The 13854-nt window shown below is 34.2% G+C and overlaps 1 protein-coding gene across 1 annotated transcript; it reads left to right on the plus strand.

The window, feature by feature from the left end:
• Positions 1-465: 465 nt before the first annotated feature.
• Positions 466-13605, plus strand: LOC150101556 (cytochrome P450 2J4-like). The gene is made up of 8 exons (XM_090400839.1): positions 466-704; positions 2192-2319; positions 3773-3870; positions 5591-5892; positions 6012-6121; positions 6389-6644; positions 10837-11024; positions 13302-13605. Exons 1-8 carry the CDS (start codon positions 466-468, stop codon positions 13529-13531), a joined length of 1551 nt encoding a protein of 516 aa, XP_090256965.1. The 3' UTR covers positions 13532-13605.
• Positions 13606-13854: the final 249 nt, after the last annotated feature.

Here is a 13854-nt window from a genome sequence, read left to right on the forward strand (position 1 = left end):
TTAAAAAGTAGTAAACAAAACGATAATCTTTTGTAAATGTTAACCTCGCTTCACTCATCTAAGATGAGTGAAGCGAGGTTAATATCAATTCTCATATTGATTCTCTGAACTTTCAAAACAAAATGTCCTTATTGGGAAAGTTTTTATCTTTTGTTATCTGTTTACTGGAAAGTACGAAAATATTTTTGCCAACTTGATCTTAAATAGATATTTTAATCACCAAAATGATTTTATTTTTTCTCACTGTTGTCATGCTGAAGAAGCGGAGAAAATTGAATAAATAACAACAATAATAATAACGTTATCTGTGACAGAAAACTGCGAGGAATGTGTGTGGGATTGCAAATCCTTCTCATTGGTTATAGTAAACTGATAAACTCGCAGACGCCAACAGATATCAGCATTTTTTGCAGCAAATCAGTATATAATTGGTGAAATAATTGCTTGAAAAACGTAAAAGGGAACATGGATTACGCTTTCGGTATAAAGGATCTAAAAAATGCAAGTGAATTCATATTAACTACTACGTGTTTAGTGGTTTCTGCGTATTTATTTGTCCATGTTTTAAAATCAAACGCAAAAAGGTACAAAAATCTTCCACCTGGACCACGTGGTTTGCCTGTTGTTGGATGTTTACCCTTCCTTAGCAGATTTCAACACCGAGATTTTGAGACCCTAGCTAAGAAATATGGAAACGTATTTTCGTAAGTGAAAAATTTTAAAAATAGTTGAATGGTTTATAATATATATATATATATGGTGTGTGAAAAATAGTCTGAAGAGGTACTGACCTAAAATGTAAGTTATGCCTTTGATACTAGTATTGAACAATAAGGAAAAAAATACTGTGACAAAAACAGATAAATCCGCTAGTGCCTTTTATTCCTTTAAGGGACTAGACGAGACCATTTAGTCGTAACAAATTTGGAAACTGGATGGCAGTTGATCACTCATAGATGGTCTAAGGACTGGCTGCCATCCAGTTTAACAGTTTGTATATGAGTTACGAAAGAAAGAAAAAAGGTAAGCTAAAAGTATCTATGATTTTTATTAGGTGTTAAACAACTTTGGTAATTTTTGTGAGGGAAAGTGAGTTGAAATCCTTTTGGAGAAGAGATGCCAACTTCTTTTGATGTCATAGAAAATGAAAATGAATATCAGTATTTAAGACACTGGTTGGATCTTTGCTTAGGACGTTTCTGCATTGCAGATATTGCCGAATGAGTGGGATGATTGGAGTGTGCTGTCATCACCAAAACCTGGGGGTAGGATTATTGGTTAATAAGAGAAGATCACTCGCATTGGTGGAATTGCTCAAGGAGGGGAAAACATCTAGGATGACACACACACACACACACACACACACACACACACACACACACACACACACACACACACACACACACACGGTGAATTACAAGAAAGCTGACTAACAATTCAGTTACAGAAAGTGGAAAGTAGACCAGAGGATGACAATTTACTGAGGAGGCCCCAAGACAAAATAGGATCAAACTCTGGAAATGTCAGAAACAACAGCAAAGGTTTTTCCAGAACATTTCTTGTGCCTAGATGAAGACTAAGAAATCTGCTGTGGATCTAAAGTTGTGGAATCCGTGATGTTAGTCACTAATTGGTTTCTATGCAGTGACGTTGTTGAATTATGAATAACGTAACTAAGGATGTGAGTTTGTATATTATGGACGTATTTCTGGGTTTTTTTTTGGGGGGGGGGAAGAAAAAACCTATTGCCCTCTGTATGAGAGAAAGTGAAGAACTTGGCTTTTGATCACCTTATCCATTACTGTATTTATATGATTTTCTGGAATATAGAATATATGCTTGCTTCGTGATTAGTGCCATCAGTTGGTTGAAAGCTTGTCTGTATTTTTCGATTTATTGAAAAGAGTTGTCAGCTTCAACATTAATGAAGTTAAAAGACCCCATGTTGAACTTAATGTAACTTACACTCTTTCGGCCTCTTTTAATTAGAAGCTCTGAACGTGCTTGTCTAATCATTTCATTCTCCAAAACAGACAAAGAGTCCTTGGAACAGATGCATACATGCGCAGTAATGATAATCAAATCAATCGTTATATTATTGTCTAATTAATTGATTATTTAATAAATGCCCCATCAATCAGATGTGTTGTTTATTAAATGTTTTTTTTTCTCTCACTATAAACTGTTTCAGAATTTATCTTGGACAAGTGCATACAGTTGTCATTGGAGATTATAAAGTGGCCAAGGAAGCTTTAAATAGCACCGAACTGCTTGATAAACCACCAAATCAGGCTTTTAATCTGATACCTGGAAAAATGGGTAAGTAAAAAATTAGAAATATAATATTTAACTGCGGTGTCTGAAATAACGTCTAGAATGATTAAGTTAACTGGTAGAATGTTGATTTTTCGTTTCTTTGAAGGTTTATAGGGTTTATTGTTAAGAAACTTTAGATAGTATTTAAATTAAGCGGATATTTAATCCCACATTATTTCAGAGCCGAATAAGAAACTCTAAGATAGATCTCAAATCAAAGAGTTTCATGCCGAATATAGCAAACTATAAAAGTTTGGCGATTCCAAGCGTAAGCAAATACCTGTGTGGTGCAATACCGGGTATAGCAAAGGTGGATAAAGCTAGGATCGCTATTCTTAGTATTTACCCTAATGTAAAACTCATCCCCTAGGAGATGTATGTTGTTTTACATTAAGGGAGATAGGTCACTACCCAGACCGGTTTCAACCTTTATTCAGGTCTTATCAATGAGTAGGTAGACCAAATAATACCAAGATTGTAGCGATAATAGCTCTAATACTTTACAGTACGAGTTGATAAAAAGGTCCACAGAGAAATTAATGAAATAAAGAGCCAAAAGCATTCACTTCGGCGATGTAAAAATTATTTAAATTAAGAGCCCATTATTAATATTATTTGGTCTACCTACTCACTGATGAGACCTCAATAAAGGTTGAAACCGGTCTGGGTAGTGACCTATCTCCCTTAATGTAAAACAGTATACATCAACAAACAATAAACAGTTTTACATTAGGGTAAATACTACGAATAGCGATCCTAACTTTATCCACCTTTGCTACGAGTTGCCCGATAATGCACCACACAGGTATTTGCTTACGCTTGGACTCGGAGAACTTTTATAGTTTGCTATATTCGTCATGAAACTCTTTGATTTGATTTCTATCTTAGAGTTTCTTATTCGGCTCTGAAATAATGTGGGATTAAATATTCTCTTAATTTAAATAATTTTTACATCGCCGAAGTGAAGCCTTTTGGCTCTTTATTTCATTAACTTTAGATAGTAGTTTATATGCACATCCTCTATGCTATTATTATTATTATTATTATTATTAATACGTGGCACTTAAGGATAGTCCAAAGAATTCATTCTCATCACCATCTACACACAACGCTAGCTAATAATAATGCTCACTAATAATAATTTTTTTGTATGTAAATCGCTTGTTTACTCTTGCCGATTTCTGATATGCGGGAAGAAAAACCCGACTTTTGAATATTAAACTTAAAATATTAATCCTAAAACCTCAATCCTTTAATCTTAACTCTAAAAATTAATATAATGTGTGTATTCTGCTGTCGATGTAAATGATTAAAAACTCAAATTTAGCGGCAAAAATAAATAAAATAAAGTCGGTTTTTATTCTCATCTCTGAGAATAAAAACCGACTGTCTCGGTCTCAGGTGAAAAAAAAAAGAGATTTTAAAGTACGTAATATAATTTTTTATGTTTATTCAGGTGTTTCTTCATATAATGGAAAGCTATGGAAAGAAGTCAGATGGGTCTTCAGTTATAGCCTGAAGAATGGAACTTTCATGGATGAAGATGAAACACAGGTGAAATTGCAGTTCTGAGCTTAATTGAAAGGAATTACTGATATGCCTTTATGTACAAGATTTAGTATTTATCATAATCAATCAGATAGTGAGGATTCTTAAAATCCAAGGAGATGAATTTTGAACGATATTTTTGACTAGTTTTAATATTGCCACTTATTATTTACTTTAACATCAAAAAAGATCACCAATTCTTTAATTGTGCAGAATTTGTTTACTCTTAGATTTTTTATGAGAAACCTAATAGTTCCGTATACATGATTTGAAACTGTATTGAGAATTAATGCAATAAAACTGTCTATTGCATGTTCAGTCTTGTTGACCTCTGAAGTTCAGATAATTGTGAAATTATCTGAATCGATGTCGCAAGAGGGGTGTGTGTGTGTGTTGTTTTTCCTCTTGATATTTCAAAACTCAGCTAGTCGTTCTTTTTTCATTAATTTTTATGCATCTGGGTTTGCATTTATTTATATTTGTTAAAAGCTTGATCCTATCGTTTTAAAAACTGTTAGGATATATATATACTGTTCAAAGAACAAATTAAAAACGACAACAGTATTCCTTTAATGCTTTTTTAAAATACATTAATGCTATATTTATTTAAAGCATCTTTAATATAATTAAGAATATTTTAAATAGTTCGCTTATTTTTAAAAATATTAAGAATCTACTATGAAATATTTCCTACACCATTTAAAAATAAACAAGAACTTAATATTAATAATAGAAGATGAATAAAATGATATTTTCCTTATAAGGACTGGCTTAAAGGGGCGAAGCAAGAATGCTTTTCATCTTCCCCGTTATCTGTAGAGGACAGTGTAGGGATAAGGTGTTATTGAGCTATTAAAACTCTGATCATGGCAGGAGGGTAACAGCAATAGCCGAGCCTCAGTTAGAACTTCATTGGCTACAGCATTGCCATCCATTATCCTCCAAGGGCATGGTGGTCCGGGCACTTTTTTCATATATACAGTGGTTGGGAGGATAATGGACGGCAATGCTACAGCCAATGAAGTTCTAACCGAGGCTCGGCTATTGTTGTTACCCTCCTGCCATGATCAGAGCCTATAAGGATGATATTTTTGACTGAGATGTATGAAAAGTCCTTTTTAGGACTTCCAGGGTAACAAATGGCAATGCTGTAGCCAATGAAGTTTTAACTGAGGCTCGGCTATTGCCGCTACCCAGCCATGACTATAGCTTTTAGCTCAATAACACCCCATCCACACAGATTTTCTTCATTCAGATGACGGGATAAAGAATCAAGGACCATCTCCCAGTTCTTTTAAGAATGATATTTTTAATTTTTAGAATGAATAAGAGGAGAAAAAATACATCTTCACTGAAAACTTAAAATTAGAAACAAAAATCCGCATTTTATTCTAAATGAAATGCGTGTATAAATTCTATGCGAGTATATTGATATTATTTGTAGTATTTTCATCCAACCAAATCCCATGAATATTTCACAAAAATTTAGTCCCAATTACACATTTCCATATATTTTTCTATATAATAATATTATTATTCTTTTTTTTTTCTAATTTACGCTCCGTACAAACGCTCGAAGCCAAATCCGAGTTAACACGGTGGTTAAACTTTACTACTTAAAACCTACAAACAAAACACAGTTTCCGCATACGTCATTATTATATTTAATTATTCAGTAATATGCCTGTTTCTAATTATTCATCTATGAAATCAAAATGTTTTATAGGAGGAAATAGCACTGTTTCTGAAGATCATTCATGAAACTAAAGGCAAACCCTTTGAGTTCCAAACTTATCTATCGCAAAGTATCAATAATATCATCTGGTATGCCAGCTGCGGAGAACGATTTACTCATTGGGATCCTAAAAGAACAGTACTTGATGACGGAATTGAAGCAATGAGCAAAATGACTTACCAAGGAGGAGTGTATGCGTTTATACCAATCTTACTAAAGTTGTCAAAACTTCTGAATTTTGGGACAATTGCGAGATTAAGTCCTGCCGTTGCAGAGCTCAATAAAAAGATTAAGTAGGTAGAATATCTTTAGAGCAATTCTAATATAAAGAATTTTTTTAAGAATAAGATGCATATATATCTCATTGACTTTAAAATTACATAACGACTCAAAACGTATTACTTTCTTTAAGAGAAAAGGTTGAAGACTTCAAGAACACTTCCCTTTTAGGAACAGGAAAATTCATCGAAGAAATGTTGTCAGAAGTGCCAAAGAGAAACTTCGCCAACAAAAATATGCATGGTAAGGCTTTAAAATGTTTTATTAATTATATATAATTATGAATACATATTAGAAGAAATTAATGGACCAATTGCAGGAAGACTGCGTTAATTTGATTACAAAGAATTCCAGTTTGGATGAATTCCTTGTAATGAAGTTCTGGTCTTCTACTGTTGGTCGTCTAATGCCCGCTTCAGATATAATCTCAGGCACAGTCACATGAAAAGCTAATTTCTATCTGTCTCTTCGGACTGATATTGAAGATAACGAGTCATTCTGTTGTTTCAGATTTTATTGTGGAATCCAACATCAGGGCAGTTTTGTTAGGAGCAACTGACACCACAAGCACATCCATCGCTTGGGCCATTTTACTCCTCTCTGCTTATCCTGATATTCAGAAACGAATACATGAAGAAATACTAAATACATTGGACATGAATAGGAAAGTGACTTATTCAGATCGCAAATACTTGGTTTACACGCAAGCATTCCTCATGGAAGCTCAAAGATTCACAACTATCATACCAACAGGTGGTTTCAGATAGTAAGTGTGCTTTGTAATATAAAATTAAATTAATATAATGGAACAGGTTTATATATTTTGAGTACACGTTATTCCAATATCAGATATCTAGAAAGACCGCCTCGTAGTCCATTCTGTATTGACTAAGTCCTCCAGGTGAAAGCGATTGTGCAGTTCTGTAAGAAGAACAGCTTGATGCGATTGTTTTTATTGAAGCAATGAAGCACTTATTACTATAGTACAGTGTAAATATTCAAATTTACTGAGATCACAGCGTGTCGGTTAATTGTGTTACCGATTTCATAAATATTCTCATGCTGCTCTTCTTTACCTACGACAAATTGTTCCTATCCGCATGAAATATCCTTTCTGACATGGGTTTGAAACTATTTCAGAATACACTCCGACCATGATGATTTACTACTTTTCAAAAAAAAACATTTTTGTGAGAGAATTAACTTTCACAACATTATAATCTATTTCTCTTCTTCCAGGATATAACAATGGCAAAAATAGAATCGAACTTCATTTAGTTAAACTTTTGTACTATTATTTTTATATATGTATATTACTTATATATATTATCGCTTATATTTACTCGGTAGATAATGTTATAAAAATTAGTTCGAATAACTGTATACCGAGAATGAAAAAGAAAAGATTTAATGTTAAGATACTACTAGTTTCGTTGGATAAATCAACTTCTTTAGGTATCACAAGCAAAGAATTACATAACATAACAGAGACATGATAAAAGCACACCAACAGATCTAGCATAAAACACAATAGTACATTTAAAACAGGAATGCGTGCTGGAGTTCCAATTGAAGTTGGCTACGTGAGTGAGCTGTCACGAGTGCGTCACTACTGGACAGTGGCAATGTTTGCGTCAGAAAGATTGCAGCTAAGGCTGTTGTCAATATGGGATGAATCGAGCGATACTTCTCTAGATTCGATGATCTTTCTTTCGATTTCATCATAACATATGGATATCAGAAGTTTGCGGTCAGTCTACGAGGTGTTGGCGGCCTTCATCCGAGTTGATAGAGAAGAGAACGTGGCTAGAGAGAACGCTGGCTCTGGTCCTATTGTAGGAGATGTCTCTACGGTGTTCTTCCATACGTAAAAGGATGGATTTAGCTGTCTGGCCGTCATATGGTTTGCCACATTCACACAAAATCTTGTAGACTCCTGGATACTGAATAGGAAGATGTTTCACTTTAGGTCTACTTAGTATGGAGCGAAGTTTTGGAAACGTAGCGAAGCAAGTTCTAATGTCGAATTGCTTAAGAAGTTTTGCCACTTTTGGGGAGAGAGAGCTGATGTATGGCAACGATATAAAAGCTCTTGTGGGAGAAGAATCTTCAATAGTAGTTGAGCGATGGAAATAGAAAATTTTATCAGTCATTTTAAGAGAAGAACCATTGTTGACAAAAGTCCTTTTAGTAAATGGTTTTCATTTTCAATTTCTGTTTCATCTGTAAGTAAAGATCTGGCTCGATGTGCCAGGGTTGAAATAATATCACTTTTTTGCGGAAGGTAGTGATGGGAAGAAGCATGAAGGTATCTGTCTGTGTGTGTGGATTTTCTGAAAATGGAGATTTTGATATTTTCAGCGCATGTCGTACGTTTTAGGTCCAGAAAGGGGAAATAGTCGTTGGATTCCAGTTCGTAGATAAAATTGATTTTCTCATGAAACTTGTTGAGGTGGTCTAGAAAAAAACTGAGGTCGTTGACACCGCATTCCCAGATGAGGAATACATCGTCTATATAACGATACCATATTTTGGGTTTTAGAGTGGAGGAATTAATTGATTTTTCTTCAAACTCCTTAAGAAATATGTCAGCAAGAATCGGAGAGAGCGGACAGCCCATAGCCAAACCTGAGTTCTGTTTGTAAATCTTGTTTTCGTATTAGAAATATCCTGAATTTACACAGTGAGAAAGTAACGAAAAGAATTTCTTGGATAGTTTGTTCTGGGGAAGATGGAGGACTTCTTGAGTAGGTACATTCGTGAAGAGAAAAAATATATCGAAACTTGCCATTAAATCTGATTTCTTGAATTCGATGTCTTTGATTTTGGACACAAAATCAGCTGAATTTTTTATATGAGAAAAGGAAGTTCCAGATAGGTTTTTTAAAAAGGATGCGAGGTATTTAGATGGGTAGTAAGTAAGGTAGTTTATGCCCTCAACGATTGGTCTGAGTGGAGAGTTTAATTTATGGATCTTTGGGAATTCATATAATCTTGGGATTAGCTGATGAATTGACCTGAGGGAAATACGGGTGTTTCTTGGTAAGTCTGAGGTGGTTTTCAGTAAATTGTTGGTCCTATTGTGCAGTTCGTTTATAGGGTCACTATTTAGTTCAAAATAAGTGTCAGTGTTTAGTAGTTTAGTAAGTGTCAATGTTTACACAAAATTGTGTTATGGTAATCAGATTTGTTTAAGATAACAGTAGCATTCCCTTTGTCTGCAGGGAGAACAATTATGTCATTATTATTTGTTAAGTTTTTTATAGCTCATCTTTCAGTATTGTGTTTCGTCATCTGACAGAAATGTTGTCAGATGACGGTATTGCATGATTTATGGTGAATATATCTTCCATACGAAGAAGGTTGCCTCTTGGTTTGGTAATAAGGATGATGCTTTTTCTATCTTGGTTAAGAATAGTTCGTTAGGTATGGAATTAGGAGCGATAACAAAATTGAGACCTTTAACAAGTACACTTTCTTCTGCCGATGAAAGTGGATGGGAAGAATTATTTATTACAACTTTTTTTAAAAGGTAGAATTATGATAAGATGTGGGACGGTCCTGTATACATTTTAGAGATCAACGTTTCTGATGAGATTACTTTTATTTGTATTCTGGGCTTTTAGAGCGCTAATTTCTTTTAAATTGTTCCAAGATGAAGTGTCTAGAGAATTAGATAAACGGATTTCAAGGGAGGTGTTCTTAGAGAAATAAGCAGCTAGACTACGTTTGGTATCAAAAATGCGTTCGGATTAAAGCTCCAATTTAGCTCTGTGGTAAATTCTTTGAGCTCTAGCAGTTTTAATGGATTCCTTAAAATTAATAAAACGGGGGATGATAGAATGGCACTTACATCTTTAAGAAAGACTAGTCTATTAATGAATAATCCAATGGTCCTGAGATTTTTTCTGATATTCTTTGATGAGCACATTTAATTACTCGTCATCAGGAAAACTGATATTATCGTTCATATTTACTCGGTAGATAATGTTATAATACACAATAGGACCAGGGACAGTGATCTCTCTAGCCACGTTCTCTTCTCTATCAACTCGGATGAAGGCCGCCAACACCTCGTAGACTGACCGCAAACTTCTAATATCCATGTGTGTTATGATGAAATCGAAAGAAAGATTATCGAATCTAGAGAAATATCGCTCGATTCATCCCATATTGACAACAGCCTTAGCTGCAATCTTTCTGACGCACACATTGCCACTGTCCAGTATTGGCGTACTCGTGACAGCTCACTCACGTAGCCAACTTCAATTGGAACTCCAGCACGCATTCCTGTTTTAAATGTACTATTGTGTTTTATACTAGATCTGTTAGTGTGCTTTTATCATGTCTCTGTTATGTTATGTAATTCTTTGCCTGTGATACCTGAAGATGTTGATTTATTCAACGAAACTAGTGGTATCTTAACATTAAATCTTTTCTTTTTCATTCTCGATATATAGTCATTCAAACTAATTTTTTATTACTTATATATATATATATATATATATATATATATATATATATATATATATATATATATATATATATATATATATATATATATATATATATATATATATATATATATATATATATATATATTACAATCCTTCGCATGGAGAATTTAAAACCCAGCAATACACCCCCAACTTCAGAAGATACTAAAGATAACTATAGTGCATATTAGCCTTATCACTCGCTATAATCTTGGAAAATATATAATTCGGCATCCTATGCTCGAGGTTGCCTGATTCAGGATGTGTGCAATCCTACTGGAATATGTTACAATAAGTGGAATTTGTGTTTTAGAAAAATCTTCATACAGCAATTATATGTTTAGGATGCAACACGTAAAGAATTAATTTCTTAAAGCATTTAGATTTGATCTCAAATCATGAAAATATTCAATAAACGTAATTTTGTAATTAATTTGAAATTTTCTTCTCACTTATTTTCAGTACCGCCACTGATATTACTGTTGGTGGATTTGACATTCCGAAAAACTCAACTGTAATACTGAATTTATGGCAAATACACAACGATCCCGAATACTGGGACAGGCCTAATGAATTCCTACCAGAAAGATTCCTCACTGAAGATGAAGAAAAAATAGTAATTCCTCCACATTACATGCCATTCAGCGCAGGTAAGACATAACATTCCATATGTTAACTATAGCATGATTATAAAGAAAATGTTGAACTAAATAGCGTGATATTCGTTTTAGAATGAAATGAAACTATACAGTCAAAGATAACATGTAATACGATGTACGGTAGCAAATATGTCCCAACAGTCGGCCATATACCTGCATGTATTAAAATTACGTGAAGAAAAGTAAAAGTAATGACTTGTGAAAGAGATGGTTTCATAGGACGACATATTAATGGCATATCCAGTCGTGAGATTATAAATGACGGTAACAACTCTATGAAAGATTAGTAAAAACAAAAAACCTAAATACCAAGACCTTTCCCACATCTGCAGTACGATGTGGAACAGTTCTTCATATTCAGTCATGAATGTGCAATACCTCTAGATAACGTAATGCTTACTACACTCTGAGGTGTTTTATTTTATGGGATATAATTTAAAGTAAACGATGCGGGGAAATCTGAATGATGAGCACTGAGTTTTTTCAAAGATGTTGATCATTTTTAAGATAAAGCTGAAAAGATAGCTTCGCCATTTCGTACAGGGACTCGCGATCGTACCGAAGGAAGAACAGTCGAAATTGTTCGATTAGAAAATTAAAAACTGGTGTAAAGAATTGTTAGAAGGATAGGACCAAAATTAAGACAAAAGAAATATCCATAATCTACGGTGTGTGCAGTTTAGTTGTTTCTAATATACGTGGGCTGTTCAATAAGTAATAAGACAAAGTTTACTGTGGCGAAAGCACTCATCACATATTAATTTCTGTGGAATAAAGAAATGTTGCTGTCTGTATTAACAAAAGAGGTTGATAGATGGCGTATACGATCCGATGTGCCAGAGTGTCACGTGACTAAACGCAAGTGCTCATCGGCGCGCCTACGATGTGCGATCAGTCTTCGAAATGGAAGCGTCCTTGGAACAGCGTTATGCGATTAAATTTTGTGTGCGTTTGCAAAAATCGGCATCGGACACTTTTAACATGACACGCGAAGCTTTCGACGATGAAGCAATGTCGACGGCAAGTGTTTTTCGCTGGCATAAAACTTTTAAGGAAGGAAGGCAAAATGTGGAAGATTTTGAACGTTAGGGAAGACCTTCAACGTCCATCACAGAGACAATGATCAACACAGCAGCGATTATCATCAAGCACGTCAAAAGGAAGCGTCCATTGCTGAAGAATGGCTTCTTATTGCACCAAGATAATGCAAGGCCACATATTGCTGGTTGTGTAGTGGACGTTTTGCAGAAGAACAACATAAATATCCTACCACACCCTCCATGCAGTCTTGATCTCGCACCGTGCGATTTCTGGCTGTTTCCTCAGCTCAAGAAACCACTAAGAGGCCGCCATTTCGAAAGCAACAAAGCATGTGTAAAAGCTGCGGAGGCGGTTTTGAAAGAACTCTCAAAAAACGGACTCTCACATGTGTTTAAGAAGTGGACGCAACGTTGGGACAAATACATCGCGTCTCACAGTAGTTACTTCGAAAAAAGACCACATAAATGATGACGATTAAAGGTAATCTGTTTTCTGTATAAATATAGTCTTATTACTTATTGAACAGCCTACGTACAATAATGTCTCGGTAAATATTTCATCATGGAGTGTTTTAATTATCATAACTATTACTTACTTATTCCTCTTCATTCGGTTTGAAAAACAGCGTCTTGACCACTGATCTTCGTTTCTCTCTATCTCTACATCTATGCCCAGTTCTTTCCACTTCTTTGAAGAACTTCTATCGTTCGTCAACCTCTCCTATTGGCTTTGTTGTTTTTTATGTTTTCTTATGGTATGTTCCAGCCTTCTTTCTTTTCTCTGAATTATGACAAATTATTGGTTTCTGTTAAATTTTCTACCATAAATATTTATTGGATATTCTTCCCGTCCATTTTTTGTGTAGAATTCTTGTTAAATATTTATTCACAATGCTTTGTAGCTTTTCCCCTACGCTTTTGATGTTGTGATGCATAAAGTAAACCTGATATGATACTTGAATTAGATAATCTGACTTTGTTATTAATAGGCGATTGAACTGTTTTCTTCATGGAATCTCCTGGTGTTTTGTAGAGATCATACCGTTAAATCTCATCATATGAATTAACTTTATACGTCACATATATAATGTATATATAAGTATAACAAACACCCATATTTATATAAAGTTTAAATTAACCGAGAATTTTTTTCATAAATTTTGATTGGTAAAAAAATTAAGTGTTCTATTTTTAATGTTGTTCATTTTGAATTGGGTTTCCATTTTAGGAAAACGAAAATGTCCTGGAGAACTTCTAGCCAAGATATTAATATTCTGTTTCGTCACCTCTCTGCTTCAGAAGTATGAAATAAGAATGCCAGACAAAGCCTCCAGATGTCGAGACTGGACTTCAACACTACGTGATCAAGGAGAACTCGATCTCAGTTATAAGCCAAAGATATTCGAAGTGTGTTTTATTCCCAGAAGTGATTACATTGTAAACAGTATGGGACAATAACTGAGGAAGTTTTACAAACATCCCCAGTATTGTTACAAAACTTCAAAACAAATTTCATTAAACTTCATTATAATACCGTCGTTATGGAAACCTGTATTTGCAAACAAATGTACAACTTTCACTGATGTAAGAGAGTAGTTAATACTACTCTCTAAAATCAATGAAAATAGGCATATGAATGCTCATTTTTGTCTGAATATCTTAAAACGAGAACTAATATTTTAGGAATGTTTCGCGAAACGTGCTACTACTACTACTACTACTACTACTAATAATAATAATAATAATAATAATAATAATAATAATAATAATAATAAAGTACT

The sequence above is a fragment of the Typopeltis vanoorti genome, chromosome 11 (genome assembly GCF_054136105.1).
Source record: "Typopeltis vanoorti isolate ZY-2024b chromosome 11, IOZ_Tvanoo_1.0, whole genome shotgun sequence".
Lineage (NCBI taxonomy): Eukaryota > Metazoa > Arthropoda > Arachnida > Uropygi > Thelyphonidae > Typopeltis > Typopeltis vanoorti.

Excerpts from the sequence above, each read along its gene's own strand:
- LOC150101556 (XM_090400839.1), top strand. The coding sequence starts at position 466 with ATGGATTACGCTTTCGGTATAAAGGATCTAAAAAATGCAAGTGAATTC. Across the intron at positions 2,320-3,772 it reads TCTGATACCTGGAAAAATGG|GTGTTTCTTCATATAATGGA; the intron begins GTAAGTAAAAAA and ends ATGTTTATTCAG. Across the intron at positions 11,025-13,301 it reads TTACATGCCATTCAGCGCAG|GAAAACGAAAATGTCCTGGA; the intron begins GTAAGACATAAC and ends TTTCCATTTTAG.